Source organism: Dictyostelium purpureum (genome assembly GCF_000190715.1).
Source record: "Dictyostelium purpureum unplaced genomic scaffold DICPUscaffold_37, whole genome shotgun sequence".
NCBI classification, from domain to species: domain Eukaryota; phylum Evosea; class Eumycetozoa; order Dictyosteliales; family Dictyosteliaceae; genus Dictyostelium; species Dictyostelium purpureum.
In genome coordinates, this window is record NW_003519374.1 from 98,456 (window position 1) to 125,218 (window position 26,763).

The 26,763-nt window shown below is 25.5% G+C and overlaps 9 protein-coding genes across 9 annotated transcripts; 5 read left to right on the forward strand and 4 right to left on the reverse strand.

The window, feature by feature from the left end:
• Positions 1-3: 3 nt before the first annotated feature.
• On the forward strand, positions 4-615 carry DICPUDRAFT_148939 (uncharacterized protein; the record flags this gene model as incomplete). Its single annotated transcript, XM_003285018.1, has 1 exon — positions 4-615. The coding sequence occupies one exon, from the start codon at positions 4-6 to the stop codon at positions 613-615; it is 612 nt and encodes a 203-aa protein (XP_003285066.1).
• A 304-nt stretch (positions 616-919) lies between these two features.
• On the reverse strand, positions 920-3,784 carry DICPUDRAFT_28690 (uncharacterized protein; the record flags this gene model as incomplete). Its single annotated transcript, XM_003285041.1, has 2 exons — positions 920-3,390; positions 3,460-3,784. 2 exons carry the CDS (start codon positions 3,782-3,784, stop codon positions 920-922), a joined length of 2,796 nt encoding a protein of 931 aa, XP_003285089.1.
• A 2,588-nt stretch (positions 3,785-6,372) lies between these two features.
• DICPUDRAFT_148941 (uncharacterized protein) lies at positions 6,373-7,484 on the reverse strand (the record flags this gene model as incomplete). The annotated part of the gene is made up of 2 exons (XM_003285042.1): positions 6,373-7,094; positions 7,172-7,484. 2 exons carry the CDS (start codon positions 7,482-7,484, stop codon positions 6,373-6,375), a joined length of 1,035 nt encoding a protein of 344 aa, XP_003285090.1.
• Positions 7,485-8,695: 1,211 nt separating this feature from the next.
• Positions 8,696-16,520, forward strand: DICPUDRAFT_76035 (uncharacterized protein; the record flags this gene model as incomplete). The annotated part of the gene is made up of 6 exons (XM_003285019.1): positions 8,696-8,996; positions 9,071-9,838; positions 9,920-10,114; positions 10,188-10,812; positions 10,908-15,787; positions 15,841-16,520. The coding sequence occupies 6 exons, from the start codon at positions 8,696-8,698 to the stop codon at positions 16,518-16,520; spliced, it is 7,449 nt and encodes a 2,482-aa protein (XP_003285067.1).
• Positions 16,521-16,801: 281 nt separating this feature from the next.
• Positions 16,802-18,448, forward strand: DICPUDRAFT_148944 (uncharacterized protein; the record flags this gene model as incomplete). The annotated part of the gene is made up of 1 exon (XM_003285020.1): positions 16,802-18,448. One exon carries the CDS (start codon positions 16,802-16,804, stop codon positions 18,446-18,448), a length of 1,647 nt encoding a protein of 548 aa, XP_003285068.1.
• A 719-nt stretch (positions 18,449-19,167) lies between these two features.
• DICPUDRAFT_76037 (uncharacterized protein) lies at positions 19,168-20,498 on the forward strand (the record flags this gene model as incomplete). The annotated part of the gene is made up of 2 exons (XM_003285021.1): positions 19,168-19,449; positions 19,542-20,498. 2 exons carry the CDS (start codon positions 19,168-19,170, stop codon positions 20,496-20,498), a joined length of 1,239 nt encoding a protein of 412 aa, XP_003285069.1.
• A 630-nt stretch (positions 20,499-21,128) lies between these two features.
• On the reverse strand, positions 21,129-22,222 carry DICPUDRAFT_86546 (uncharacterized protein; the record flags this gene model as incomplete). The annotated part of the gene is made up of 3 exons (XM_003285043.1): positions 21,129-22,009; positions 22,090-22,093; positions 22,181-22,222. The coding sequence occupies 3 exons, from the start codon at positions 22,220-22,222 to the stop codon at positions 21,129-21,131; spliced, it is 927 nt and encodes a 308-aa protein (XP_003285091.1).
• A 535-nt stretch (positions 22,223-22,757) lies between these two features.
• Positions 22,758-24,998, forward strand: DICPUDRAFT_76039 (uncharacterized protein; the record flags this gene model as incomplete). The annotated part of the gene is made up of 1 exon (XM_003285022.1): positions 22,758-24,998. One exon carries the CDS (start codon positions 22,758-22,760, stop codon positions 24,996-24,998), a length of 2,241 nt encoding a protein of 746 aa, XP_003285070.1.
• Positions 24,999-25,029: 31 nt separating this feature from the next.
• On the reverse strand, positions 25,030-26,483 carry DICPUDRAFT_96926 (uncharacterized protein). The gene is made up of 5 exons (XM_003285044.1): positions 26,227-26,483; positions 26,019-26,161; positions 25,719-25,931; positions 25,353-25,578; positions 25,030-25,216 (listed from the first exon to the last, which is right to left on the reverse strand). The coding sequence occupies exons 1-5, from the start codon at positions 26,473-26,475 to the stop codon at positions 25,109-25,111; spliced, it is 939 nt and encodes a 312-aa protein (XP_003285092.1). The 5' UTR covers positions 26,476-26,483; the 3' UTR covers positions 25,030-25,108.
• Between the last annotated feature and the right edge of the window lie 280 nt (positions 26,484-26,763).

A 26,763-nucleotide genomic window follows, 5' to 3' on the forward strand; every position in this document is an offset into this window, starting at 1 on the left:
AAAATGAAATTTATATACAGTTTTTTAATTTTAATTTGTATTTCAATAATTACTGTCAAGTCTCAAGAAGAAAATAAGTTTAACTATTTTCAAATTAAAAAAGATGGAGACCCAGAGTCTTGTAGAACCCATGAAGAGGGTGACTATGCATTAGTAGAATTATTTGAATGCAAACGTGGTTGTCAAGGTTACATTAGAATAATACCCAAATTTTTGTTAAACGAATATTTATTTTATTTTTCCCAATTTACTGAATGTCCAGATACAATCCAGCCAATAACCTTTGAATGCATAGACCCATCCAATGATTTTATCAAAATTGGTTCATCTGGTTTCAGTGTATTATGTAGCACCAATAAAAACATCACTACTCCAACACCATCAGAAACACCCACAATAACAGAAACACCATCTAATACACCATCGGTAACACCTAATGAAACTACCACACCCAAACCAACAGTATCAAATACACCAACACCATCTCCTACACCAAAACCAACAGAAACCGCATCTAACAATCCAACAGAATCACCAGCTGGTAATGGCTCTCATAAACTTTCAATTTATTTATCATCTCTATTAGTATTTTTAATAATTTCAATGTTATTATAAAAATTTCAATTTTATAATAAATATTTTATAAAATTTTTATTTTTAAAAAAAATAATAAAATTAAAATTTTTAAAAAAAATAAAATTTCTTTTATAAATTCACAAAAATGAAAAAAAAAAACACATGAAAAAAACGCTAGAAAAATAAATACCATATAATAAAAATGAAATATCAATTATTTTAAAAATACTTTTATTTTTTCATTTGATATTTATATATTTATTGTTTTTTATGTATTAAATAAATTTTTTTTTTTTTTGTGAAAATGATATGATGATTTAACTTTTAAAATACATTTATTTTTTTAATTGTTTAGTTGGCCTAATTTAACAGCAACATCCTTCATAAATTGCTTGTTTTTTTTATTTTTATATATGGTATAAACTATTGAAATTGATACAACTGCAACAAATGCCACACAACCTATAACAATACCTGCAATTTGAGAACCTGTTAATTTTGATTTTCTTAAGCAAATTGAATTGGTTTTAGATGAGGCGCTAGATGAGTCCAATAGAACTGAAAAATCAGGGTCAATAATAACTGATTCTTTAAAGTTATCAATTTGAATACCTATATATGACTGTAGTGTTTGGGTTGATGTGATTGGATTCATATCCTTGTCTAACAAAATATTTGAAACTGATTTTATTGTGGAATCTATAAAACCTCTTTTAATGAATCTACCATATAGTGAATGATCATCGACTTGAATCTTGAGATAATTTGAATTGTCGCCCGATGTAGTTTCCCCAAATTCTTTTGCTGAGCAAATATTATCTGTCGTGTTTGATTGTAATAATGCTGACATTACCAATTGAAGCGAAGTTAGAGAGCTTTGGAATGGATAGTTGCCAATTTCAATTGTATACTTTATTGTTGATGGATACATTAATAGCTGTTGGTCAGCAAAGGATATCGTTGTTTCATTTGAAAACCATTTTAGTGTTACTGTTACATTTGTAGTAGTTGTGTTTTTTATTTCTAAACTTGTTTTATAAATAAATGTTGAGTTATCTTGTGTTGTGACTATCCATTTGTCGAAAGATTTACTATAAATAACATCACCAAAAATATTAATTTCTCTTAATGATACCAATGTAATTAATGATTTGTAAGTGACCGTATAGTTATTACCATTTTCATTTTTAGAATCGGGGAGAACAATTTCAGTTGAGGGATCTGAATTGTTTGCGAGAGGTGGGTCAACAATAACAATTCTTGATGAGCAATCAATACCAATCCATGGTGAAACGCAAACACAACCTTGGTTTTCAACACATTTACCATGGGATGGACCTCCACATAATGGCGAACCTAAACATTGTTGTGGTTTATTAGTTGGTATTGGAGTTTTTGTTAATTCTGGTGTTGATGTTGGTTCAAATGGTTTTAGTAACCCCGTTGTATTAAAATAAGTTGGAAGAACTATAATTGTATTTGTTTTGGTTGGATAAAATGCAGTAACGTTAAATGGACCAATAATTGCAATATCATCTTTAGCTATAACTATTGCAGATTTACCGAATTTTTTTAGATTTGAATATGAACGTGTAATACCATCTGAATATGTAATATTCACATAGGATACGGAATCTAGGTGGTGACCATATACAATAATATCTGAAGTAGAATAGTAAAGCATTGGTTCATAACTTGTGAGAATTGGTGTTGGTGATAGTGTTGTTTCAATTCTTGAATACGATCCAATTTCAGGAGCATCATTTGCAAAACCGCTATAATAACCCTCATTATTAATAAAGCCATAAACTGATACTAATAAATTGCCTGGATAACCAAAACCTAAAGGTATTTCCATTTTACATTCATAACTTGCCCAGTCTTCGGTACTCGAAATTATATTTGATTCACATTCAATTGTTTCCATATTAATTGATGTTAAATAAACCTTTGGTTTTTGGGATAACATTAAACCAGAATCTGGATCTTGAGCTGCAAATTTGAAAACAATGTTTCTATCTAAAGATCCAACGTCTATACTTATAGTAGATGGTGTGAATGATGTAAGCTCTGGCGGTGAAGTATCAAAGGTAGTTTTTGAACATGTTGATGTTGCTCTGGTTACACTAGATTCTCCATTGAAATTTCTTAGTGGATCTTTTTCAGGTTTATAATTCTTATCACCTCTTGAATATCTTGAAATTCTTTTATTTGTATCTTCTAAATAGATATATTCGATTGTAAAATTTTGAGCTATACATCTACCGGGTATATCAATAACAAATTCATATTGACCATCATAAATTGTACCTCCTTGAATGGCATTTGCAATCGTGAAATTAAATTTGAATATTGATGAATCTTTTGAACCGATTGCTTTTATATAACCATTGCTAAAACCGTTGGGTGTGTCAGTAATTCCAATTCTCCATCCAGTTTTACCATCAATATTTGTGATACTTGATATTATTGGACCATCGTTATCGAAATTAGTCTTTAAAACTCTTAATGGGGGAAATGCATGACTCTTCACTCCTTTATAAGGTGAAGATATCTTATAATTAATAACTTTATGGTTTGTGTTCTTTGGCACAATAAAGTCACAGTAAAAAAGCTTTAATCGGTCATCCCATCTGATTGTTGATTCTTTAATTAAATTTTCTTGAAAGTCTTCAGTTGAAATATCATCGGTCAAAAGAAATTTTAGTGGATAATCTCTTGGAATTGTAGAAGAGTTAAAATAAATTGTATTATAACATGGCTTATCAGCAATGTCAATATCATTTACCAAATAGGTCACATTTTCAATTTTTACTAAAAAAAGTATACTTTTAGAATCATATTGATATAAATGAAATTAAATTTTAAAAAATATTAACTTACATTGAACATCAGGAACTGGAATAGTAAAATAGACAGAGAATCCTTCGGAATTGGTATAAAGATAACTATCTTTATAAAAATCTTTTTGATTACCATAAGAATCTAATGCCAAATAGCCATCTAAATCTTCAATGTCAATAGCCGATTCAAACAAACCGTTTTTACTATCACCATCTATAATACTCTCGCAAGCGATCGATTTTTTAAAATCTTTGCCAATTAAAATTTGTTTTACTGCAGTTTCATCAGATAGTCCTACTTTAAATAAAAATATAAATCCCGAGATATGAATAAACTCTAAATGTGTTACTCTGGGGGGGCTCATATCTAGAAAAGAATTATGTTAATGATAAAACAAGTATTAATAATAATATCTAATAATAATAATAATAATAATAATAATAATACCTGTTGTTGTATTATAGTTTGGATTTTGGAGATCTATCAAAAAACTTTGGGTATATTCTTGAAACGTTACTCTATCTGTGATTCCGTTTGATAATTTTTGAAAAAATACTGATTTATAATAAAATGCAGAGTTTGTTCCTTCAATAAACCCATATGGGAATTCAGAAACAAAAGAAAATCCATAGAAACTGGTTTGATATTTTAAATTTGTTAAAAAATATGTCCCTGCAATATTATTAAAAAGTAATGAGAATGTGTCTAATGGAACTAGTGAAAGGCTGCTTTGAGGTATAGGTCCTGTATCAAAAACTTTAAAAACAAATTGTTAGTATTAAAATGATAATCAATACTATAATAATAATATTAATATTTACAAATAAAAGGGTTATACCAAAAGGAAATCATACTAGACTTTGAGCCATTGTTATAGGATAATAAAAAATCGGTAGAAGCGCCACTATTTACAGATATTGGGAAAATATAATTATATACCATATTATTGCCACTATCCAACGATTGAGAAGCCAATTTAAATGTGGGAGGAGCTTGTGATCCAATTTTACTTAAAAAATAAGCATTTTCGGGTGTTAAATCTGATGTCACAATAACAACAGGTGAAAATAAGAATCCATTTTGAGGATATCTAGACAGAGTATTTAAAAGTGTTTCTGGATATACTTTATATGTTATGTTTTGATAGTTTGTAGTTCTAAAGATAGTTTCACTTTTAACTTTGATTTTTCTATTATCGGTGAAATTTAGATTAAACTCGGCATTTAGATCCAAAAAGTATTCAACATTAATGTTTGTAACCATTAGAAGATATAAACACTCTTCAATCGGGGTTGATATAATAGTAATACCAGTACTGGCCAATGATGGTTCAATTGACAAAGGTACTGGATACTTAAGTCCTTTAATCGATAAATAAAAATAAAATGTATTTATGTTGTTTTGAAGTTGAGGTTCTACAAATGGAGGTAAAGCTTTAATTTCCAATGAATCTACATCAATACCTATTTATTGAAAAAAATTTATAAAAATTTAGTTTTACTATATCTATTTCTTGTTTTTATATTATTTTTTTTATTATTTATACAGGTATATTATAATTATAATTATTTAAATATATTTGAAATTAAAGTATTATAATACTTACTGTGACAAAACAATTCTAAATTAAAGTCAGTGAATAATGTTTGGTTATCCCTATCCTTAATTCTAAACTTTGATGTTAAACCTTGGCCTGCATCTTGAGTTGTTTTAAGTTCATAAAAAGTATCGTAGTTATTAATAAAAAGTCCCGAAAGTGGTTCTAATATAGGACTTGTAATATATTGAACTATAAATTTTATACCGAATGTACATTTTAATAAATCGGTTTTATCTGGATATCTAGAATACCTATTATTTGGATCGATTGTTAAAAAAACATTTTGATCTGACTGTGATATTTGACCATTAACAAATACATTATTATAGTCTAAATAAAAAATAAAAATAATGAATGATGATAAAAAAATTTTAAAATAATTTAAAAAATTAATTTTCATATTTTTTTATTTTTAATTTTTTATAATATGAGACAATCAAGTTTATAAATTTAATTGTTATAATCTTTGTTGGCAAATAAAATAAAAATATATTTAAAAAATTAAAAAAAGAAAACACTGAATAAAAAATAAAAAAAAAAAAAAAAAAAAAAAGAGAGAAAATTCATATTCTTGATATTTTATGTTTTTTTTTATTATGATTTTTTATAAAAAAAAAAAACCTCGTGAATCAAAAATATCATTTAATTATCTGATTTTTTTAGTGCGAGAAATTTAAACATCGGTTTTAAACTGTAAAAAAAATCATAATAAAAATTTGGTTGATTTCGTTTATTATTTCAACATCGTTTTTAAACCGTAAAAAAAATCATAATAAAAATTTGGTTGATTTCGTTTATTATTTGGCGAGACTACATAAAACGCCAAGTTCAAAAAACTGATTATTTAATTATTGTATATATACAATAATGTATTTATTTACCCATTTATTTAATTGTTTCTATATATATCTCGAATACCCATTATTTGGTTCTATTATTATAAAAATATTTTGATCTGACTGTGTTATTCTCTGTTCTCAAATAATAATTAATAAAGAAATATTAAAAAATCAAAACAAAGAAAAAGCTGTAAAAATAGGGAAAATTCATATACCAGATATTTTATGATATTTTATGATATTTTTATCTAAAAAAAAATGCTATTATAAAAAAATAATTTCGTGTTTTATTATGCGGTGGGATGAAAACATGCCATTTAAAAATTTTGACAAAAAAAAAAAAAATTTTAATATGGGAAATGTAAAAAAAATTAACATTTCCCATATAAAAATTTCAAAAAAAAAAAAAAAAAAAAAATTTTTTTATAAATTTTTAAAAATGGCATGTTTTGAACCAACCACATAATATTATTTTTTAATTTTATTTATTTTATTATTTTTTGTAATGGAAAGTTAATTAAAATCCAATGTGTGAATTTCATTATTATTAATAACCAAAAGTTTTGATTTATCGTTATTAGAGGTTATTGAAACTGGTGGATTGTTTGAAGCATATTTTGGGTCAACTTTGATCGATTTAATTGAAACACCTTGTTGAATATCCCAAAAATTTAAAAACAAATAACCCTGTTCGTTGATTCTGTGCTTATACCAATGTACTAAAATGTTGTCTATTACTTGAACAAGACTACCCACTTCGGTAATAGACCCGGGTTCGGGTTTGATGTACCAATACTTGTTTGTTGGCATGTCATATACAATAATCGATAGTTTTGAATGAATTATTACTTTTTGGTCATCTTGTAAGTTTAAACTTAACAACTGATCGCCTTTTCCCAAAGTCCATAGTTCTATGATGTTATCGGCACTTTTACTTGACTCTATCGATCTTACACTGATGGTAGTATCACCTCTAAATAAAGAGGATACAAAAAGTTTGGTTTTTTCTTTATTGATTGAAATCCATGTAAAAATTTCGCCTGGGATAGGTCTAAATGCACACACAAACTCTCCTTGACCAGTAACAAAATTAAAACAGTCTACTTTAATCAACTCAACTTTTACATTTGGATCTTGACTCGATGGTAAATTAATTCTGCTCCATTCAGTTAACATGCAATTACTGGTTGGTTTAGCTCTACCATAAAAATAATTTTCACTTTCATATAATTGATCTATTAGTTTTTTAAAAGAAAATAAATTAGTATAAATATCTCATTTAATTATAATTTTAAATATATATTTTACATACCGTTGGATAAGTTTATCATTGAATAGTGATAATAGTCATCGCTGAAAAAACATTCAATAAATACAGTATCATTATCAATAATCTTTGCAACTCTGTCACAATCTTTATGCTTTTTGCAAACATTTGAAAATTGTTTAAATTGTTGGTTATTATTGTTTAAATCGTAGAGTGTAATTATACCACCATCATTCCCTTTTAAACAAACTGCATAATGCTGATTATATATACCTATAACTTTATTATCTTTAATATCATTATTAAAACTAATTGAAAATGGTGTGCCTTTAGTAGCAAATTTGGGATATTCAGCCATGATTATAAATTAAAAAAAATATAAAAAATTAATATTTATATTATTATGCGGTTGGTTCAAAACATAAAAAAATAAAAATTTTTTTTTTTTTTTTTTTTTGAAAATTTTATATGGGAAATGTATTAATTAATTTTTTATTTTAATATGGGAAAATTTTTTAATTTTTTTTTTTTTTGTCAAAATTTTTAAATGGCACGTTTTGGTCTCCCCATAATATTTTTTTTTTTTTTTTTTTTTTTTTTTTTAAAAAAATAAAAATCAATTTAATTTTCAAATTCTTCAAAAATTTATTTTTATTTGAAAATTCTTTTTGGTGGTTTTATTAATAATATAAACCATTTTAATAATATTGTTTCAATGAAACAAATTTTCTGTGTATATTATCGACACCTATATATAGGTTGGTGTGTTAACTTTAAAAATATAATGCAGCAGGTGAAAAAAATAAAATATATGATAATAAAAATATAATAATAATAATGCAGCAGGGGAAAAATATATAATAAATAAAAAATGTCATTTTCAACACCTTTATCATCCAAGATTACATTGATCATATTAACAACATTGGTAATAAAGACTTTCAAACTGAGTTTTAGTTTCTGTAATTCGTCACCATTATGTAGTAGAAGTTTCGATTCCCCATTTTTTATATATCCCTCTCAACCAAAAACAACTTCCTATTTATTATATAAACATAGTTTCAAAATCATTTTTCTTAAATTTAAACGATTTATAAAAAATGGTAATAGAAGATATTTAGATCGAGTTATATTAAATATTTGTAAAACCAAAGATCTATCCTTTTTATTATAATCCTTATTTATCAATATTTACTTTTTGGTTTTTTAAAGTTATCAAAAACACACACAACACACACATTTTTACCCGTTTTTATTTTTTTTTTTCTTCCCCCATTTTTTAATAATTTCTTTATTTACTATTTCAGATTACAAAAAAATTAAATATTAAAAAACAATAATATTTCGCTTGTCAAATTGTTAAACCATTATTAAGAAATGGTTATTATAAAATCTTTTTTTTTTTATCTATATTTTGTAATATCTTTTTTTTTTTCTTTTTTTTTTCATAAACAGAATTATCTTTCACTTTTTTTTCATATATAATATTTTTCTTTTTTTTTTTTTCTTCATTTATAAATAACTATTTCCTTTTTTTTCTTTTTACGTCATATTAATTTTTTATTTAAAATGGAAACCGTTAATAGTAATAGTAGAAATAAAGGTGTTGCAGTAATTGGGGTTGGTTTTAGACTACCAGGTAATTCAAATAGTCCAGTAACATTATGGAATAATTTAATTAACAAGTTTGATGGTATTGTTGATACATCAGAAAGATGGAGTGATAATTATTATTTTAACAAAGATATTAAAAATCATCATGCTGGTTTAATTTCACTAGACGAAATTAAACAATTCGATCCACTAATGTTTTCAATATCACCATCTGATTGTGATACCATTGATCCTCAACAGAGACTATTATTGAAATGTAAGATTATTTTAAATAAACAGTTATAAACCAATCGGTAAAAGATAATAATACCAATACTTCCTATTTTATAGGTGTATGGGAATCACTCGAAGATGCACATATTGATCCAATTAAACTACGTGGTACAAATACAAGTGTATATGTGGGTTTATCAACTAATGACTATCAGAATAATTTAAAAAATTCAGAGGAAGTTTTACAAAATATATTTGGATCTCATAGTCATGCTGCTTCAAATAGAATTTCATATTGCTATGATTTTAGAGGTCAATCTATGTCTATCGATACTGCTTGTAGTAGTTCTTCAACAGCAATTGCATTGGGATATCAAAGTATTGTAGAGGGTAGATCTGATTATTCTATCGTATCTGGTACCAATTTATTATTGGACGAGACTATTCCAAAAGCTTACACATATTTAAATATGCTCAGTAAAAATGGTCGTTGTAAGGTGTTCAGCGCAGATGCAGATGGCTTTGGAAGATGTGAAGGTGTTTGTGTTGCTGTTTTAAAGAATCTTGAACAGGCTATTAATGATGGTGATAGGGTCTATTGTGTTATTAATGCAGTAAATTCAAATGCAGATGGAAACTGTGATAAAAACAACTTTTATTCACCATCAAAAACTAGCCAATATGACAATATTAAAGAAGCGTTCAGATTATGTTCATTGCAGGTTACCGAGTCCGATGTAGGTTATGTTGAGTGTCATGGTACCGGTACACCAACTGGCGATCCCATTGAAGTTGAGGCAATTTCTATGGCATTTAAACAATACCACAGTCAACAAAATCCATTAATAATTGGTTCATTAAAATCAAATATAGGTCATGTTGAATGTATGTATTGTTTATAGACAATATTGTTTTTCCAATCATTCTATTTTATTGTTTAATCCATTTCAAAATTCTAATTTATAGGTTGTTCGGGTATTGCTTCATTAATAAAATGTTGCTTAATGTTTAAACATCGTCAATTTGCTCCAAACATTAATTTTAATAAACCTAATCCTGCTATAAAGTTTGATGAATGGAATTTAAAAGTTATTACTGAGGTAGAGCCATTTCCATCAAATAAAAAAGTATCAATGATGATTAATAATTTTGGTATCACAGGTAACTATCAGATTTAACTCTTTACTTTTTTAATTTAAAACCATTAATTGTTTTTCTAATTTTAAATGTTCAGGTTCAAATGTATGCATGGTGTTATCAGAATTCAGAATAGAATCAGAGTCTACTTATCAATATGAAGAAAATAAGGAATATTTAGTACCATTCTCAGCTAACAGTAAACAATCTCTCAATCTTTATATATCAAGTATTCAAAATGATTTTAACAATTTATCAAGAAATTGTGAATTTTTTGATTTTGTCCAATACCAAATCTTTTCAAAATCAACAAAACTTTATCAAAGGTCAGTAGCATTAGCAAATAAATGGTCAAGTTTAAAGAATACTGATTCTTTTATTAAAACAAATAACTCAATTACCTCAAATTTAAAATTGGCTGAAAAAGAAAATATTGACACCAATATATGTTTTATTTTCAGTGGCCAAGGTACTCAATGGAATGGTATGGGAGAACAGTTGTATATCAATGATTCATACTTTAAATCAACAATTGATTTAATTGACTCAAAGTTAAACAAATATTACGGATACTCAATATTAGAGAAATTAAGATCAACCAACGATGATACCATTAACCATCCAATTATCGCACAACCTTCAATTTGTATGATCCAAATCGCTCTTTTTGAAACATTAACAAAACAATGGAATATTAATCCAAATTATATTATCGGTCATAGGTAACTATTAGTTAAATAATCCAATAATATTATTAAAATATTTTTTAATGTCAAATTTATTAATTTTAATTAAATATTTTTCTATTATAATTTAGTTTGGGCGAATTAACTTCTCAATATTGCTCAGGATCAATCGATTTAGACACACTCTGTTATATTCTATATCATAGATCAAATGCTCAACAAAAAACAATAGGATCAGGCAAAATGCTATCAATTAATATTAGCAGTGACCAGTTTAACGATCAATTTTCAAAAGAATATCCAACAATAGAAATATCATGTTATAACTCAACAAATTCAATTGTAATTGGTGGTAATGAAGACCAACTAAAAGAAATTGAAATAAAATTAAAACATCAAAACATACACACTGCATTCTTAAATACTCCATCATCTTTCCACACATCAAGTCAAGATAAAGTTAAAAGAGATCTAATTGACCTAAGATTTGAATCATTTAAACCAAAAATTCCAGTATTATCAACTCTTTACCAAGATTTCTTTAATGGTCAAGATATTAAGTTTAATTCAGATTATTGCTTTAGAAATATTAGAGAACCAGTTTACTTTACACAAACCGTTCAAAAATTATACCAACACATTGAGTCCAATCAATTATGCAATAATCTAATTTTTATTGAATTTTCACCTCATTCAGCATTAGCCTATCATCTTAAACAAATAAAACCTCCATCAACACAACCAATTCAACCAACAATATTAACCACATTAAATAAAACTAAAGGAGATATCAACCAAATATTCCAATTAGTATCCACACTATACTGCAATCATAATTACCCAATTAATTTTACAAATCAATTAAAAACCATCAACAAAAAAAATCATACTTCTTTAGAATATAAACATAAAGAGTTAAATTTACCAAGATATCAATGGGATGATAAAGTATTTTGGAGAGAAGACTTTAAACAGAAACAATACAGACTCCATGGCCCTGCTATTGAAATATTAGGAAATAAAAACACAACATCACCATTTATAACATATAATACAACTATTGATGTTGAAAAACCTCAATTTCAATATTTAAAAGGCCATCAAGTAAAAGGAAAATACTATTTTCCAGGCAGTGGCTATATAGAAAACATTATCAACTCTTTCCCAAATGAAGATTTAATAATATCACATTTAGAATTTAAAGTACCATTAATATTTATTGAAGGTGTAAACAAACAATTACAAACCAACTTTTATCAAACATCAAAGAAAGACTATAGAGCTCAGTTTCATTATTACGAACCCAATACAAATAAATGGATTTTATCTTCAAGTGGTAATTTTCAAACTTTTAGCTTTACTAATGCAAACGAAAAGAAATTGGATATTGAACATTTAAAATCTAAATGCAACTTAACAATGTTAAACAATCAAAGTTTCTATAATCATATTAAGGTTAAAACTGGTATTGTCTACACTGGCTTCTTTAAATCAATCAAACAAAGTTTTATCGGTGATAATTGCATACTAAATCAAGTTAAATTTAACCATATTCATGAGAATGTCAAAACCATAATCGACTGTGCTACCTTAGATTGCTGTGCTCATGGTGCTTTGTGTTTAATTGAAGAAAATACTCATTTGGTTTTTGATAGAGTAGAGAATCTTAATTTCTATTCATCAAATCTACCAAGAGACTATTCCTCAGATCTATTTGTATTCTCAAGATATTATGGAAAAAAAGGTGATTCATTCGAGTATTCAACCACTATAATGTTAGATGATGGTACAGTTATCTTCGAAATTGAAAGGATTACAATGACATCTACAATACAAGTAATAGACCCATTAAAGATTCAATACCCACAAGAAGAATTTCAAACAACGTATTTACAGTTAAAAGATTGTGAAGTTGTAACAAATTTAGAATTGTTCAATCATCAACAAACTATCACTGAATTGGATATAGAAAATTATATTATGTTTATTCCTTCAATCATTTATTACTACATCAAAAATCAAGTACCAGATTTAAAAATAGAAGATATCAAACATAATACAATGCAATGGTTAAGAGATAAATATTTAGTGAATCAAAAACATTCAAGACTGTTTAATTTTGTATTTGAAACGACTAAAGAATACTATCAACAAGAGTATATAGAATCTGAATGGAATGAAGAAAAACTAGTTTTCTGCAATATCTTGACAAAAAGCACAAAAATAATTGCAGATCTATTATTCCCATTTGGAGATAAAGATAAATTAGAAACACCATCGTCCTTATATGATAATGGCCTATTAGAAGAATTTTACCTCCATCCATACTACACAAAAAATCAAAAATTATTATCAGAAATACTCATAGATTCATTGAAACCATTAATGAAGAAAAAGAATGTTATTAGAATTATAGAGTTTGGTGGTGGAACAGCTTCTTTATCTTTTGAAATTTTAAATAAAATTAATCAACTATTAAAAAGTAAAGAATCAGATGATATCGAAATTGAAATCGAATATACTTTTAGTGATGTCTCCCAAACATTCATTCCTGGTGCTAAAGAAAAACTATCATCATTTGGTATCGACAATGTTTCGGTTTTATTCAAAACATTGGATTTAGAAAATAACTTTGTCAGCAACCAACAACTAAAACCAAATTATTATGATTTTGTTGTAATGTCAAATGTAATACATGTAATCAAGAAAATATCATTTGGTTTAAATGAAATTCATCAAATATTAAAAAATAATGGATATTTACTATTTATCGAACCATACTACAAATCTTTAGTTGGTGATAGTATATTTGGTGTATTTGATCAATGGTGGTCATTTGAAGACACCGAGCTTAGAACTGACAGATGTGGTATGACTGAAGATCAATGGTATAAAATATTATCCGAAAATAATTTCAAAAACATAAAAATGAACAAGAGTAATGGAATTTCCAACATTTTAATACATTCTCAAAAACAAGAAGCCCAATCTTTTATCAATGCAAACAATAGCAATATAATAGTATATAGTGATTTAAATAATAACAACCAATCATTTATAAATAATCTTTTAAAAGATAAACAAAATCAAATTGTAACTAATACAATAGAGCAATTTAATAATATTTCAAAAGATATTAATCAAAATACAATTATATACTTTACTAAAACTATTAATCAGTTAAATATTAATAATTTTAAACAAATTACATTAGAATACATTCAAATTGTTCAATATTTACTTAAAAATAAATTAACATCAACAAAACTAGTTCTATTATCAAAAAATTGTTATTATAAAGAATCATCAAACTATTTAGCATCATCAGTAACTGGTTCATTCAGGTTCTTTTTAGATCAACTGGATACATTATTATTATTTTCAATTGATTTTGATGATAAATCATTAATGAATATAAGCAATACTCAACTCATAAATCAACTCATTGATACAAGTAATGCAGAAAGAGAATTTATTATAAGAGACAACAAAGTTTATATCGAGAGAATAAAATTTGAAACAAATATTTTCAAAAAGTATACATCAAATTCAATTGAAAAACCAAATGGCAATAAGGATAATTTATATTCAATTTTAAATGAAAATTTGGAATTTCAATTAGAATCAAAGGAACAATTAGGTGAAGATCAAGTAGAGGTTCAAGTTCAAGCAACTGGCATCAATTACATAGACTATTTAACTTATACTAGAAATCTACCTGCTGAACTCATTAATCACAATTCGGATATCCACACTCCAGAATTTGGAGTTGAATGTTCAGGTATAGTTACATCGGTCGGTAAAAATGTAGATAATTTTAAAGTTGGTGACCACATCTACACTTTTAACAACAGAACATCTTCAAGCACTATAATTTTAAACAAAAACCATCTATGTCTCATGCCAAACAATATAACTTTTGTTGAAGCAGCTTCAGTACCAACGGTATATGCAACATCATTTCATAGTATCTTCAAAGTTGGGAAGTTGGATATTGAGGATCAAGAATCAATACTTATCCATTCAGCTACTGGTGGTGTAGGTTTATCAGCTATTGAATTGTTAAAATGGAAAGGATTCAAATCACATTTATTTGTTACAGTTGGTTCAGATGAAAAAGAAAAATATTTGAAAGATACATATGGATCACTTATTACCGGTATCTATTCAACTAGAAACAAAGACTATGTTCAAAAAATCAAGCAAAAACTTAAAGAATTGGGATCCAATAAACAAGGTGTAGATCTTATATTAAACACTTTGCCCGCAGAATATTTAGAATCCAATTTTAGATGCTTAAATAAAGATGGAAGAATTGTAGATTTATCAGTCACTCACCTAAATCCAAATGAATTCATAAACTTTAACAAATTTAAATACAACTATACATATTCAAATGTTGAAATTTTACTATTAGACTTTGAATATGTAAACAATATAATAAAAAAATTAAGTGAAAGTATTTCAAATAGAACACTATCATTAATACCAATTACAGAATACTCAGTACTCAATATCAAAGAAGCATTCGAATATATAAATCAAAGAAAACACATTGGTAAAATTGTTGTAAACTACGATAGAGATATTACAAATCATTTATTACAGAATAAAGATGAAGCCACCAAAGAACCACAACAACCAATAATCAAATCTAATTATAAAATCAGTTCAGATCTGGGTAAAACTATATTAATTACAGGTCAAAGCGGAATTGCATTAGAAATTATAAAATGGATTTCCAAATATTCAATATCAGTAGAAAACATTATTATTCTATCAAAATCCACATTAAAATGGGAATTAGAACTACTAATGAATAAATCAAAATCTAGTAACACAAAAGCTATCAACTATTATTTCAAAAGTGTCGATGTCGAATATCAAGACCAAATAGAAACAGCCATCAATGATATAGTTAATGAATATCCATCTATAAAAAACATTGATTCCATATTCCATTATGCTTTTGTGCATGATATATGTGAGCCAATAAACATTGGTACTGAAAGTATAAACAGATCACATGGTGCTAAAACTATAGGAGCAATCAATTTACACGAGCTATCATTGAAATACAAATGGATGTGAGAAACTTCATATTGGCATCATCTATATCATCATTATTTGGTACCATGAACCAATGTACCTATGTCTCTGCAAATTGTGTATTGGATTCATTAGCAAAATACAGAAAATCACTTGGTCTGTCTGCTTTATCTGTAAATTGGGGACACATTGGCACTTCAGGTATTGTAGCTAGAACAGAATCAGTCGGTGAACTATTAGATGGAATTGGTTTAGAAGCAATGCCAACCAATATTCTTTTAGGTGCATTAGACCTTTTACTTCAAAATAAACAAAAGCTACACACAGAATACAATAACATATTAGTTAATAAAATGAACTTTGAAAAGTTACATTTTAGTCAATTATATACCCATAAATTTGGCTTTAAAATTAACTCATTAAACGATCAAAAGAAATTAACAAAAGTTAATAATAGTGAAGAACACATAGATGAAATTCAAAAAGCAGTAGTTTCAAAATTAGCAGATTTATTATCAATAAACGAATCAAATATTAATACAAATACAATACTTTCAGATTTTGGATTCGATAGTTTATTGGTAGTACAGGTAAAAAATTGGTTAGATAAAAAGTTCAAAAAAAACTTGTTTAATATTTCAGATCTCCAAAAATGTTCTATTAATGATATTATAAAAAAATTAATATCACAATAAAAAATAAATTTGTTTAAAAAATTTTATTGGGTTGTATCGAAAACCAAGGTTGAGTTTTCTTTAAAATTGCATAAATATGACAAAAAATGATAAAATATGAAGAATAAAAAAGTGTGTGTTTCGAGGTGTACTAATTCAATAAAAAAATTTTTCTTTTTTTTTAAAAAAAATAAAATTTTTTTTTAAATAAAAAACGAAAGAACGATTCTGTATTTTTTATCAAAAAATATAAATTTTTTTTTAAATGTTTTTAGATTTTTTTGAATTATTTAAAAATAAAAATGGTTGATTATAATAAAAGTGAAAAAAATTTTGAAATATTATTTTTTAAAGTTTATCGAAATAAATATTTAAATCATAAAATATATACACATCTATCACTATTTAGAGAGTATAGAAAAATTGAATTAAATTTAGATCCAATAGAAATTTTAAAGTATAGAGAATATTTTAGTTATATACAAGAAATAAAATATAATGGAACTTTGGAGTTACCATTAAGCAGGTTCTCATTTCCAATATTAAAAACAATTGAAATTGGACGATTTTCAAAAACACCACCAGAAAATATATCATATCTTACTTCAATAGATCCAGCATCAGTACCAAATAGTGTTGATACAATCATATTTCCACTTGATGAAGATATCAACGTTACTTGTTTAAGAAATTTTCCAGATTCTATTAAAACATTTAAAAATGTTAAGTTTTTAAATCAAAATGATTATTATATTCCTTCAGGTGTTACAAGTTTAACATTTAATTCAACCATTGGTTTTTGGAACATCAAAGATTTTTTCCCACCAACATTAACTTTTCTAGACCTTGGATTAGCTTGGGCATATACTAGTGTTATAGGTATCCTTCCACAATCTATGAAAACCTTGAAAGTAAGAACACAGATATATGATGAATCAATATTTCCCTCATCATTAACAGATTTAACAATGTCACAAGTACCAAAATTAATCGGACTATATCCAAAAAATTTAAAGAAATTATCAATTATTAGTACAGTTCATAGTGATTTGAATTTAAACTCACTGAATGGTTTGAATAGTTTGGAAATATTAGAACTAGATACAAATTCACTTTTATTAGAAATAAACTCAGTTCCACAATCAGTAACAATATTAAATATCAAAACAGCTTCATTTCATAATTTGTATAGAGATATGTTACCAAAATCTTTAAAATCACTAAAAATTAATGTTTATGTAGACTCATTTAGAATTATATCATTACCAGTTGGGTTGTTGGAATTAAATTGTATATCAAGTGGTTTAAAAGATCTGGATGTTGGTTTACTGCCAGAGAGTCTAACTTCTCTATGTTTGGGTAAAAAAAAAAATAAAGGATTCAACAAACCTATCAAAGATGGTTACCTACCAAATTATTTAAAGTCGTTAGATTTTGGAGAATTCAATCAACAAATTAATTATCTACCTCATTCATTAGTGAATTTGAATTTTGGTGAGTTTTTTAATAAACAAATCATCCCAAATTCATTACCATCTAATGTGGAAAAAATTGTATTCTCTCCATTATTTAATCAAAAACTATTGTTAAATTCACTTCCTTTGAAACTGGTCCACTTGGAGTTTGGTAATAATTTTAATAATCAAATACCTGTTGACATTTTACCGCAATCTTTAAAAACTTTGATTTTTGGAAATAGATTCAATCAACTATTTTTACCTGGATCCCTGCCTTCTTCAATTTCAAAATTAATTATTGGAAACAAAGGGTCTATTACAGCTAGTTGCTTTAATAATCCCATCAATGAAAATGTATTGCCACAAACATTAAAACATTTTGAATTAAATTGTCCTCGCTATTCTCACCCAATTAATGAATCATTTTTACCAAGTTCATTAAGAATTTTTATTGTTTCAGATAATATCATAAAAAATGATCGTGTTTTTTAAAACTTTTTATAATTAAAATTGTTATATTTATTAATATAAAATAAAAATATAAATTAAATTAAAAAAAAAAATAAAAATAAAAGCATTGCACAATTATCTTATTTTTTCCCATTATTGATGAAAATAAAATATGATAATATCTAACCACAAATAATAAAAAATAAAATAATCAATTACAATTTCAAATCAATTAAAAGGGAATAAATTTAAAAAAAATTAAATTAAAAAAACACCAAAAAAAAATTCATTAAGATCAAGAAAATAAGATTTTAATTTATTAATTTTTTTTCATAAAGACCCGATTTATAAATTTAATTTTAATTTTTTTAATTTTTTTAATTTTTTTTTTATAAAATTTTTATTATTTTTTAATTTTAAAAAAAAAATTTTTATAAGATTTTAAATTTCGAAATACTATTTAAATAATTTTTTATATAAATAAATAGAATCCTCAATTTCTAAATAAACCAAATTTAAATAAAATATTTATTATTATTATAATATTAATTTAACCATACAATAAAATAAAAAAACCCAAAATAATATATAATTTAAAAAAATAAATAAATAATAAAAAGTAAAATTAAAAAATCCTAATTTATAATAGACCATTACTATATATATGTCTCGTTAAAATATATTTTATAATAGATTAAATAAAATATTTATAATATAAACTAAAATATATATAATACAATCTCTATGATAAAAAAAAAACTATGGCTGGTAAAAAACTAAGTGAAAGAAAACTCATTAAAGATTATTCAGATGCTACAATATCAAGGTTACTTGGTTGTAACAGGGATACCATGAAAACATTATGGAATATTATTTCTCCATTAAAAATATTCTATCAAGAGGATCTTATCAGACTAATGGATTTTATCACCAACCATCAATCTATGTTTGTACTCGCTAATACCTACTCAATATCAGAAAAAAATTTAAGAGAACGTTTATGGAGTTGTCTAGAGATTCTTACTGATACTATGCCACAGCTTGTATGTTAATTTATAATAATCATTAAAAAAAAATTAATTTAAAAAAACAATAAATTCTAATTTTTTTATTTTCTATTGATATTATCTAATAGGATATTAGGAACAGATTTGTTGATAATCAAGGTGTCAAATATTTAAATTTTGAAAAAAATTCTGGTGCCTATTGTTTAACTGCTATCGAAAATGCAAGTTTTCCTTTCCAAACTCATGATTCTGAATTTAAATCTGCCAAACATGGAAATAAAGCTGAATTAAAGTACCAAATGCTTGTTAATATATCAAATGGTACGATATGTCACCTTCATGGTCCTTATCCTGCAGCTTATGATGATACTACTCTCTATCGTGAATCTTTAAAAAATAACTCTTCGTTAATATCACAGCCAAATGAATATATCTTAGCAGATAAATATTTCTCTGGGGAAGAAAGATTAATTTGCCCAATAGAGAAAGGAAAAGGCCAACCAAATCTCGATAACAATGAAAAGATATTCAACAATTGGTTATCTTCAAGTAGACAATGTGTAAAAAATTTATCCCAAAAGTACAAGAGATACAAAATTTTGAATACTCCATTTAGATCAAATATGGAAAATCATTTTAGAATTGTAAAATTGATAACTTTCATTATCAACAAAAACCTATCAGGCGATTTACTCGATAATGTACAACTCCCATCTTCCTTTCCTTATGCTGAACGTTATCTTACTGCTGTCCATACATCAGTTGCCCCTATTGCCTCAGGCACACCAATTACTATGGGCTATCAAGTTAATTCAGCTACACCAATTGCTTCAGGTGCTCAAGTTACATCAGTTGCTCCCTTTGCTTCTGGTACATCAGCTGCTAAAGCTGTTGTTCAAAAAACACCCTCAAACTATCACCATTCTCAACATTTGGGTCGCCATTCTCAACATTTGGGTCACCATTCTCAACATTTGAGTCACCACCGTAATCACCATCCTTCAACCAAAAGCCACTATAACTATATATCTTGTACAGATTTTTGCCCTTGTCACTCACCCACAACCATAAATTTAAAAAATTAGCTGAATAAATAAATAAAAATTATTAATAAAATGGAATAAAGCTTTAAAAGGAAATAGAAGATTATTCAGAAGAGAAGTTGGGAAAGAAAAAACTATGTATTTAAAAAAGATTAACAATATTATTTAAATACCAACTCAAATTAATTATAAAATACCTCCTAAGATTTATTTATTCATTTTACAAATTCAAACCTGTCGAACAATTTTTAACTTATTAGGATATTTAATAATATTCCCAAGAGTACAATATACTTCTCCTTCCTAAAAAATCATTAGAAACTAATTGGTGTTTTTCTTAAAAAAGAACAACTCATAAATTATTACTTTTTTACCAAAATAGCAACAAAAAAGGTATTTACAAATTGTTAAGAAGGTATTTTCAAAATATGGTATTATTATTAAAAGATAACTCAATAACTGTACTATAGTGGACTTTTTATCAAAACACTCAGGAAACTTAAAATAACAAATTAAATATCAGATAAAAAAAGATTTTGATAAATAAAATTAAAATTTTTATTTGAACTGTTTAAATCAATCAAGAAATTTTTTTATTGATAAAAAATAAATTTTTTTTAGTTTAAAATAATAATGCTAATAATAGCAAAATGATAGTGTTTTCTTGGTTCTTTATTCACTTCCAACACCTCCCTCAAAACCCATGAACTTTTGAATTTCATCATAAAGAACTAATACCAAAGCTCCACCAGAACTACGTGCAATATTAGCAAGACCACCCTTAAAGAAAGCAGTTAAACCTTCATTCTGGGCAATTTTCTTCCAACAATCCAATGAAGAGCTGTACATCCCATTAGGACCTCCAGATTGCATTAATCTACGTCTTACTGTATCGAATGGATAGCAAGCAAGTTCTGATACAGTTGAAACCAATTGAGCAATTCCCCATGATGCCCAAAAAGATGATTTTTTAGGATCACTTAAAAGCATTGCTTTAGCAGTATCATATCCTCCAAAGAAAGCAGCACGATAAATAAAGATACCACCTACCGACACACCAAAACCACGATATAATCCGAGGAAACCATCTTGTTTATAAATTGATGAAAGACAATTTGCTAAACCAGTGAACTGACGTCCTTTTCCTATACCGGTGTCAGCTCCTAATCTAGTTCTTGCAAAATCTAATGGATAGACGAATACTAAAGAAGCTACACCTGCAAAACCACCTGAAAGTAAATTACCAATAAAAAATTTCATTGGGGATTCTTTTGGTGAAGAACGAACAAAGAATTTTTTAAACTTTTCTTTTAGGGCAAAGTTTAATGCTTGTGTTGGAAAGTATCTTATGACATTTGCCATATTACCCCTCCAATATCCCAAAACGCCTTGTTCTTTTGGAATTCTAACGAAACAATCAACAAATCCCTTGTATTTCTTATTTTCTGGGATTTGTGTTAACACTGCTTGAAGTTGTAAAAGTAATTTTACACGTTCAATTGGAGCAACTATTGTTTTTGAAATACCTGCTGCTGTACCCCCAACTAAAGAATCTAATTTAAAAAAAAAAAAAATTTAATACTAAAAGTTTTTTAAAAAATATTTAATTTTTTAAAATAAAAATACTTTTAACAAATCTAAATAAAATAAATAAAATAAATAAATAACAAAATTAATATAATCATTTTTTTTATAATTTTTTGTAAATGTTTTTTTTAAAAAACATACGATGTTAAATCCTTTTCTATTTTTTTTTGATTTGACATTATTTTTTTTTTTTTACCTAATTGTTTATTTTTTAATTATTTTTAATTAAATAATTGTTTATTATTTACGAATTGCTTATTGTTTGAATTTGATTATTAGAACGAAAAAGAAATTTCACTTTCGTATTAAAAAATTTAAATTTAAAAAAATCGTTTAAAATTTAAAAAAATAATTTTAAAAAATTGATGATTAATTTTTTTGTGGCATTTTGAAAATGACAAATAATTATTTTTGAATCAATAAATAAAAAATAAAATAAAATAAAATAATAATGAAAAATAATTGATTGTATTTACAACAATTAAATAAAAAAAAAAAAAATAAAAAAAAAACTAGTCCAATAACCTGTTTGTTTAATATATTTTTAGTTTTCATATAATAATTTAAATTTTTCAAAATTATAATTTTTAATTTTTTTTAAATTTTTTTTATAAAAATTTTTTTAATATTTATAAACTTGGCAATCTATTATATAAAATAAGAAAAATGAATAAAATTAAAACTATATACATCAATTTTAAAAGATAAAATAAAATGGAAACAATTACCTATGAAAAATTTAAAAAAAAAAAAATAGAGGAGTATTCAGAAGAGAATTTGAAAAAAATAGGAGAATCACTGTGCTTTAGATTTAATTATAGAAAAAAAGATTTGTACAATAAAATAATTAATCGTTTAAAATTAGATAACGAAATAGAAAAAGAAATTATAAAAAATAAAAGTATCAACCCATTTAATAAAAATAACAACATTTTAATAATTGAAAACATTTCCTTGATGGAGAAACTATTTTGGGCAGTTTTTAGAAATAAAACAATATTCAATTCAATATTTTCAAATTTTATTTTAAAAAAATCATGTAGCTATGATGATTTAATTGGTACAGAATATATTTTCAATAAATTCACAAATGCAATATATATAATAAAAGATAAAATAATTAGTAACAAATATGTATTCAGAAATGAACACCATGATATAATAGAAATATTCAAAAACATTATTAAAGATAACCAAGATAATAGAGATTTTTATGATGTACTCTTTACAAAATCAAATATTAATTTCAAAGATTGGAACATATGGATAGAGTCAATTCTTCAAAGTTGTAATTTAGCAGCACTTAAAAAATATATATTTCATTTTAAAATTAGTCCACAAGAAATTCAGAATACCTTTCCGGTTACATCATTCTCTTTTAACAGCTATTTAGATATCAAGATGCTCTTCTACCTTAAACAACACTATGGTCATGTTTCAGAATCATTCATTGAACCTCTGGTTAGACTTAGATTCAATAACTATATGTTTGGAAGTCAAGTATATATCAACATTCTGGTGGAACCATTTAAATTGAAAAAACTTATCAAAATATACAAATATATAATCACCCTTTACTATAATAATAATAATGGTCTAAACAATGATACATATAAATATTATAATTTAATAATAGAAACAAACAAAATCACATCCAATCACTTTACAAAAAACCAATTAAACTCCACCATTAGGGATTTAATTATACAACACAAAACTCAGGCATCAAATCAACAAGATATAAGCCATTTAATAGGTTTACTACATAATTATTATAAAATAATATTTCATATAAGTAAAAAATACCAAAAAAAACGATCAAAAACCAGAAAACCAATGGATTACTACTATTACTTTAAAGAAATTGATAGAGTAAAAGATATGTTGGTATCAGAGGGAAAAACACTAACACTATCTATGGTGCAAGATTTTTTTCAAGTTACACTTTCAAATAAACAACAGAAAATAGAATTTATCAATAATACTCGATCACCCAAATCTCTGGGATATTTAGCAAATTTAATACTCTCTGGAAACGATATTGAACTTAAAGATCATTATGAAAAGAATTTAAAGCCGTTTTTAAATTGTACATATTTTAAACAAAGTGCTCTAGAATCTATTTCAGATACCAAAACACTTGACTATTTCTTCGAGAAAAATCTCTATTTTGAAGATGGGAATGAAAATTGGCAATATATCAACAATAAAGATGTTCTAATACACTATGAAATGCTAATGAAACAATCTTCGAAAAAATTTAGAATAGTTTATTCTGATAATTTAAATATTTATATGTTTATATTATATAGAGCATTATTATACCCATCAATATATAAATTCGATAACTGTAATGATTTAAAGCGCAATAGCTCCCTACCAGTAACCAACCCCTATCTATCCGCCCTCAATATCATAATCCAAAAAAAACATGATATATTTGAAAACAAATATTATCACAAAAACAATTTTTTAAAACCAACTCAGCTTATTTATCAAATATCAACCAATATCTCCAAAGATTTATTTTATAATATCATTAAATCAAGAATATCTAGAAATTTCGAATTTATCTTAATTTTATTTCTTTTTTATTGTGGCCGTATTAAAGAAGGCATCGAATATTTAGAGCAATTTCCAACTTATTGGGATATTAAATTTTTTTCTCAGGAGTACAATATACTCGCCATTCTTCCCATCAAATCTTTAGAAAAACTAATAATTTTTTTTCTTAAAAAAAATCAAGTCAGTAACTTCAACCTATTGACAAAAATAGCAGCAAAAAAAGGTTATTTACAAATTTTTAAAAAGGTATTTTCAAAATATGGTATCTTTTTAAGAGATGAAAACACCTCCCAGTATAGAGATAGAGTAGGCGTCTTCATCTCAACTGCCAGATCATACAATAATGAGAAATTATTAGACTTTTTATTAAAATACACAGGAGGATTTTAAATAGCAAATAAAATAAATTATTCTTAGTTTTATAAAAAAACAAAAAAAATAAAATAACTAAATTCTTTAATTTATTACTTTATCTTTTATTTATTTTAAATTTAATTTAACTATTTGAAAAATTTAAAGGGATTTAAAAAAGATAGTAAACCCTCTTGGTTTGTATTATTGTTATTGTTGTTATTACCACCTGCTCCTCCGCTTCTATTGTCTAAAGGCTAAATTGAAAAAGTAAATGTTTTATTAATTAAATTTGAACACACCTTAATCATCATCATCTATAATGATAAGCTCGATTGGTCTTTTTTTGTTATATTGACTGTTATTTAAAGAAAATAAATTATTTTTACTTACAACCATGTATAAAGTTGAGATTGGAAGTAAATTTAATTGTTGTAATGTTAAATCAAGTTGTGAAATAGAAAATGGTGTTTGGCCAGAAGAATCTTTACAAATTGCATAAGGAATAGTACCATCAGTACGATTAATATTTATAAAATCTTTAACATTTCTTAAAGTATCTGTCTTTTTAAAATTTGATTGAATTCTGTATCCATTAGTCTGAATCACCCTAATTTCCCTATATGTATACAAGTATTTAATAAAAATTATAAAATAAATTAAAATGATGAACTATGTGTATTTTAAAATTAACTGTAACCATTGTAATATTTATGATAATATAATATTATAACGATAATAAATAATAAAATTAAGTACCCTAAATCACCTGAAATATATCTTTGTTTTTGTTCTTCTCTTAAACTTGTTAAATCATTTTTTTGTTTTTTTTGTTCAGTATGATATTGTGAATCGCTAATATTTTTATATGATGATGTTGTTGATGTTGTGGTAAATGATGCCTTTGCTGTTTTAGTTGATGTATTATTTATTGGTTTCCCTGGACACATGTGACTTGATGGAAATCTATGTCTATTTAAATAATAATTATATAAAAATATGTTAAAACCATAACACCTCCAATAATATAGATGTATTTATAAATATCCTATGACCTACTTTAAACAATAATTAACTTTACATTTATCACACAATACTTTTACAAACTCGGTAGATTTACAACTTTTAAATGTACATGCATAACTTTTAGGTACATTAGGTTTAGTTTTACCACATTCACCACTATCTATATGCCTTGAAATCTATGATGAAAAAAACATTAGTACTAATATTCCAGCATCAATTTGAATTGATTTATTATACCTACAACTTGATCGATTGAAGCCACCGAATCAACTTTAACTAAACAATTGCATATCGGACAAGGATGCACTATTTTATTTATCTTTTCATTTTTTTTTATACAATCATGTGCTTTTGGATCCCGATGGTCATGACAATACTGCTTTCCCCATTCGCATTTATATGGTAAAAAATCTAATAATCTACAATCCCTAACCCTCCAATGTACCCCAACGTGGTCCAATTGGTATTTTTCTTTTTCTACATTATCCATTATTATCGCTATTATGAATTTATAAAAATAAAAATAAATAAAAAAAAAAAAAAAATTTAATTGGCGAGAACAGCGTTCAAATATAATGGAGGTGTGATTGGTGGTTGGGAATAAACTAAAAGTAAAATGCCCGCAGGAAATCGGTTACAGTAATTCCAAAAATTAATAAATAAAAAAATAAAAAAGGTTTCTAAATTATAAATAAACACAGCAACGGTTCCAAAGCCTGGGGCTGTTAGTTTTGTGAAAAAAAAAAAAAAAAAAAAAAATTTTAAAAAAAAGTTTAAA

Bases quoted from the DNA above. Each gene is read 5' to 3' on its own strand.
- DICPUDRAFT_96926 (XM_003285044.1), bottom strand. From the start codon at position 26,475: ATGGATAATGTAGAAAAAGAAAAATACCAATTGGACCACGTTGGGGTA. The intron at 25,932-26,018 runs GTAGGTCATAGG...TTATTTAAATAG, and splicing joins AAAGTTAATTATTGTTTAAA to ACATAGATTTCCATCAAGTC. The intron at 25,579-25,718 runs GTACTTAATTTT...GTATACATATAG, and splicing joins TATATTTCAGGTGATTTAGG to GGAAATTAGGGTGATTCAGA.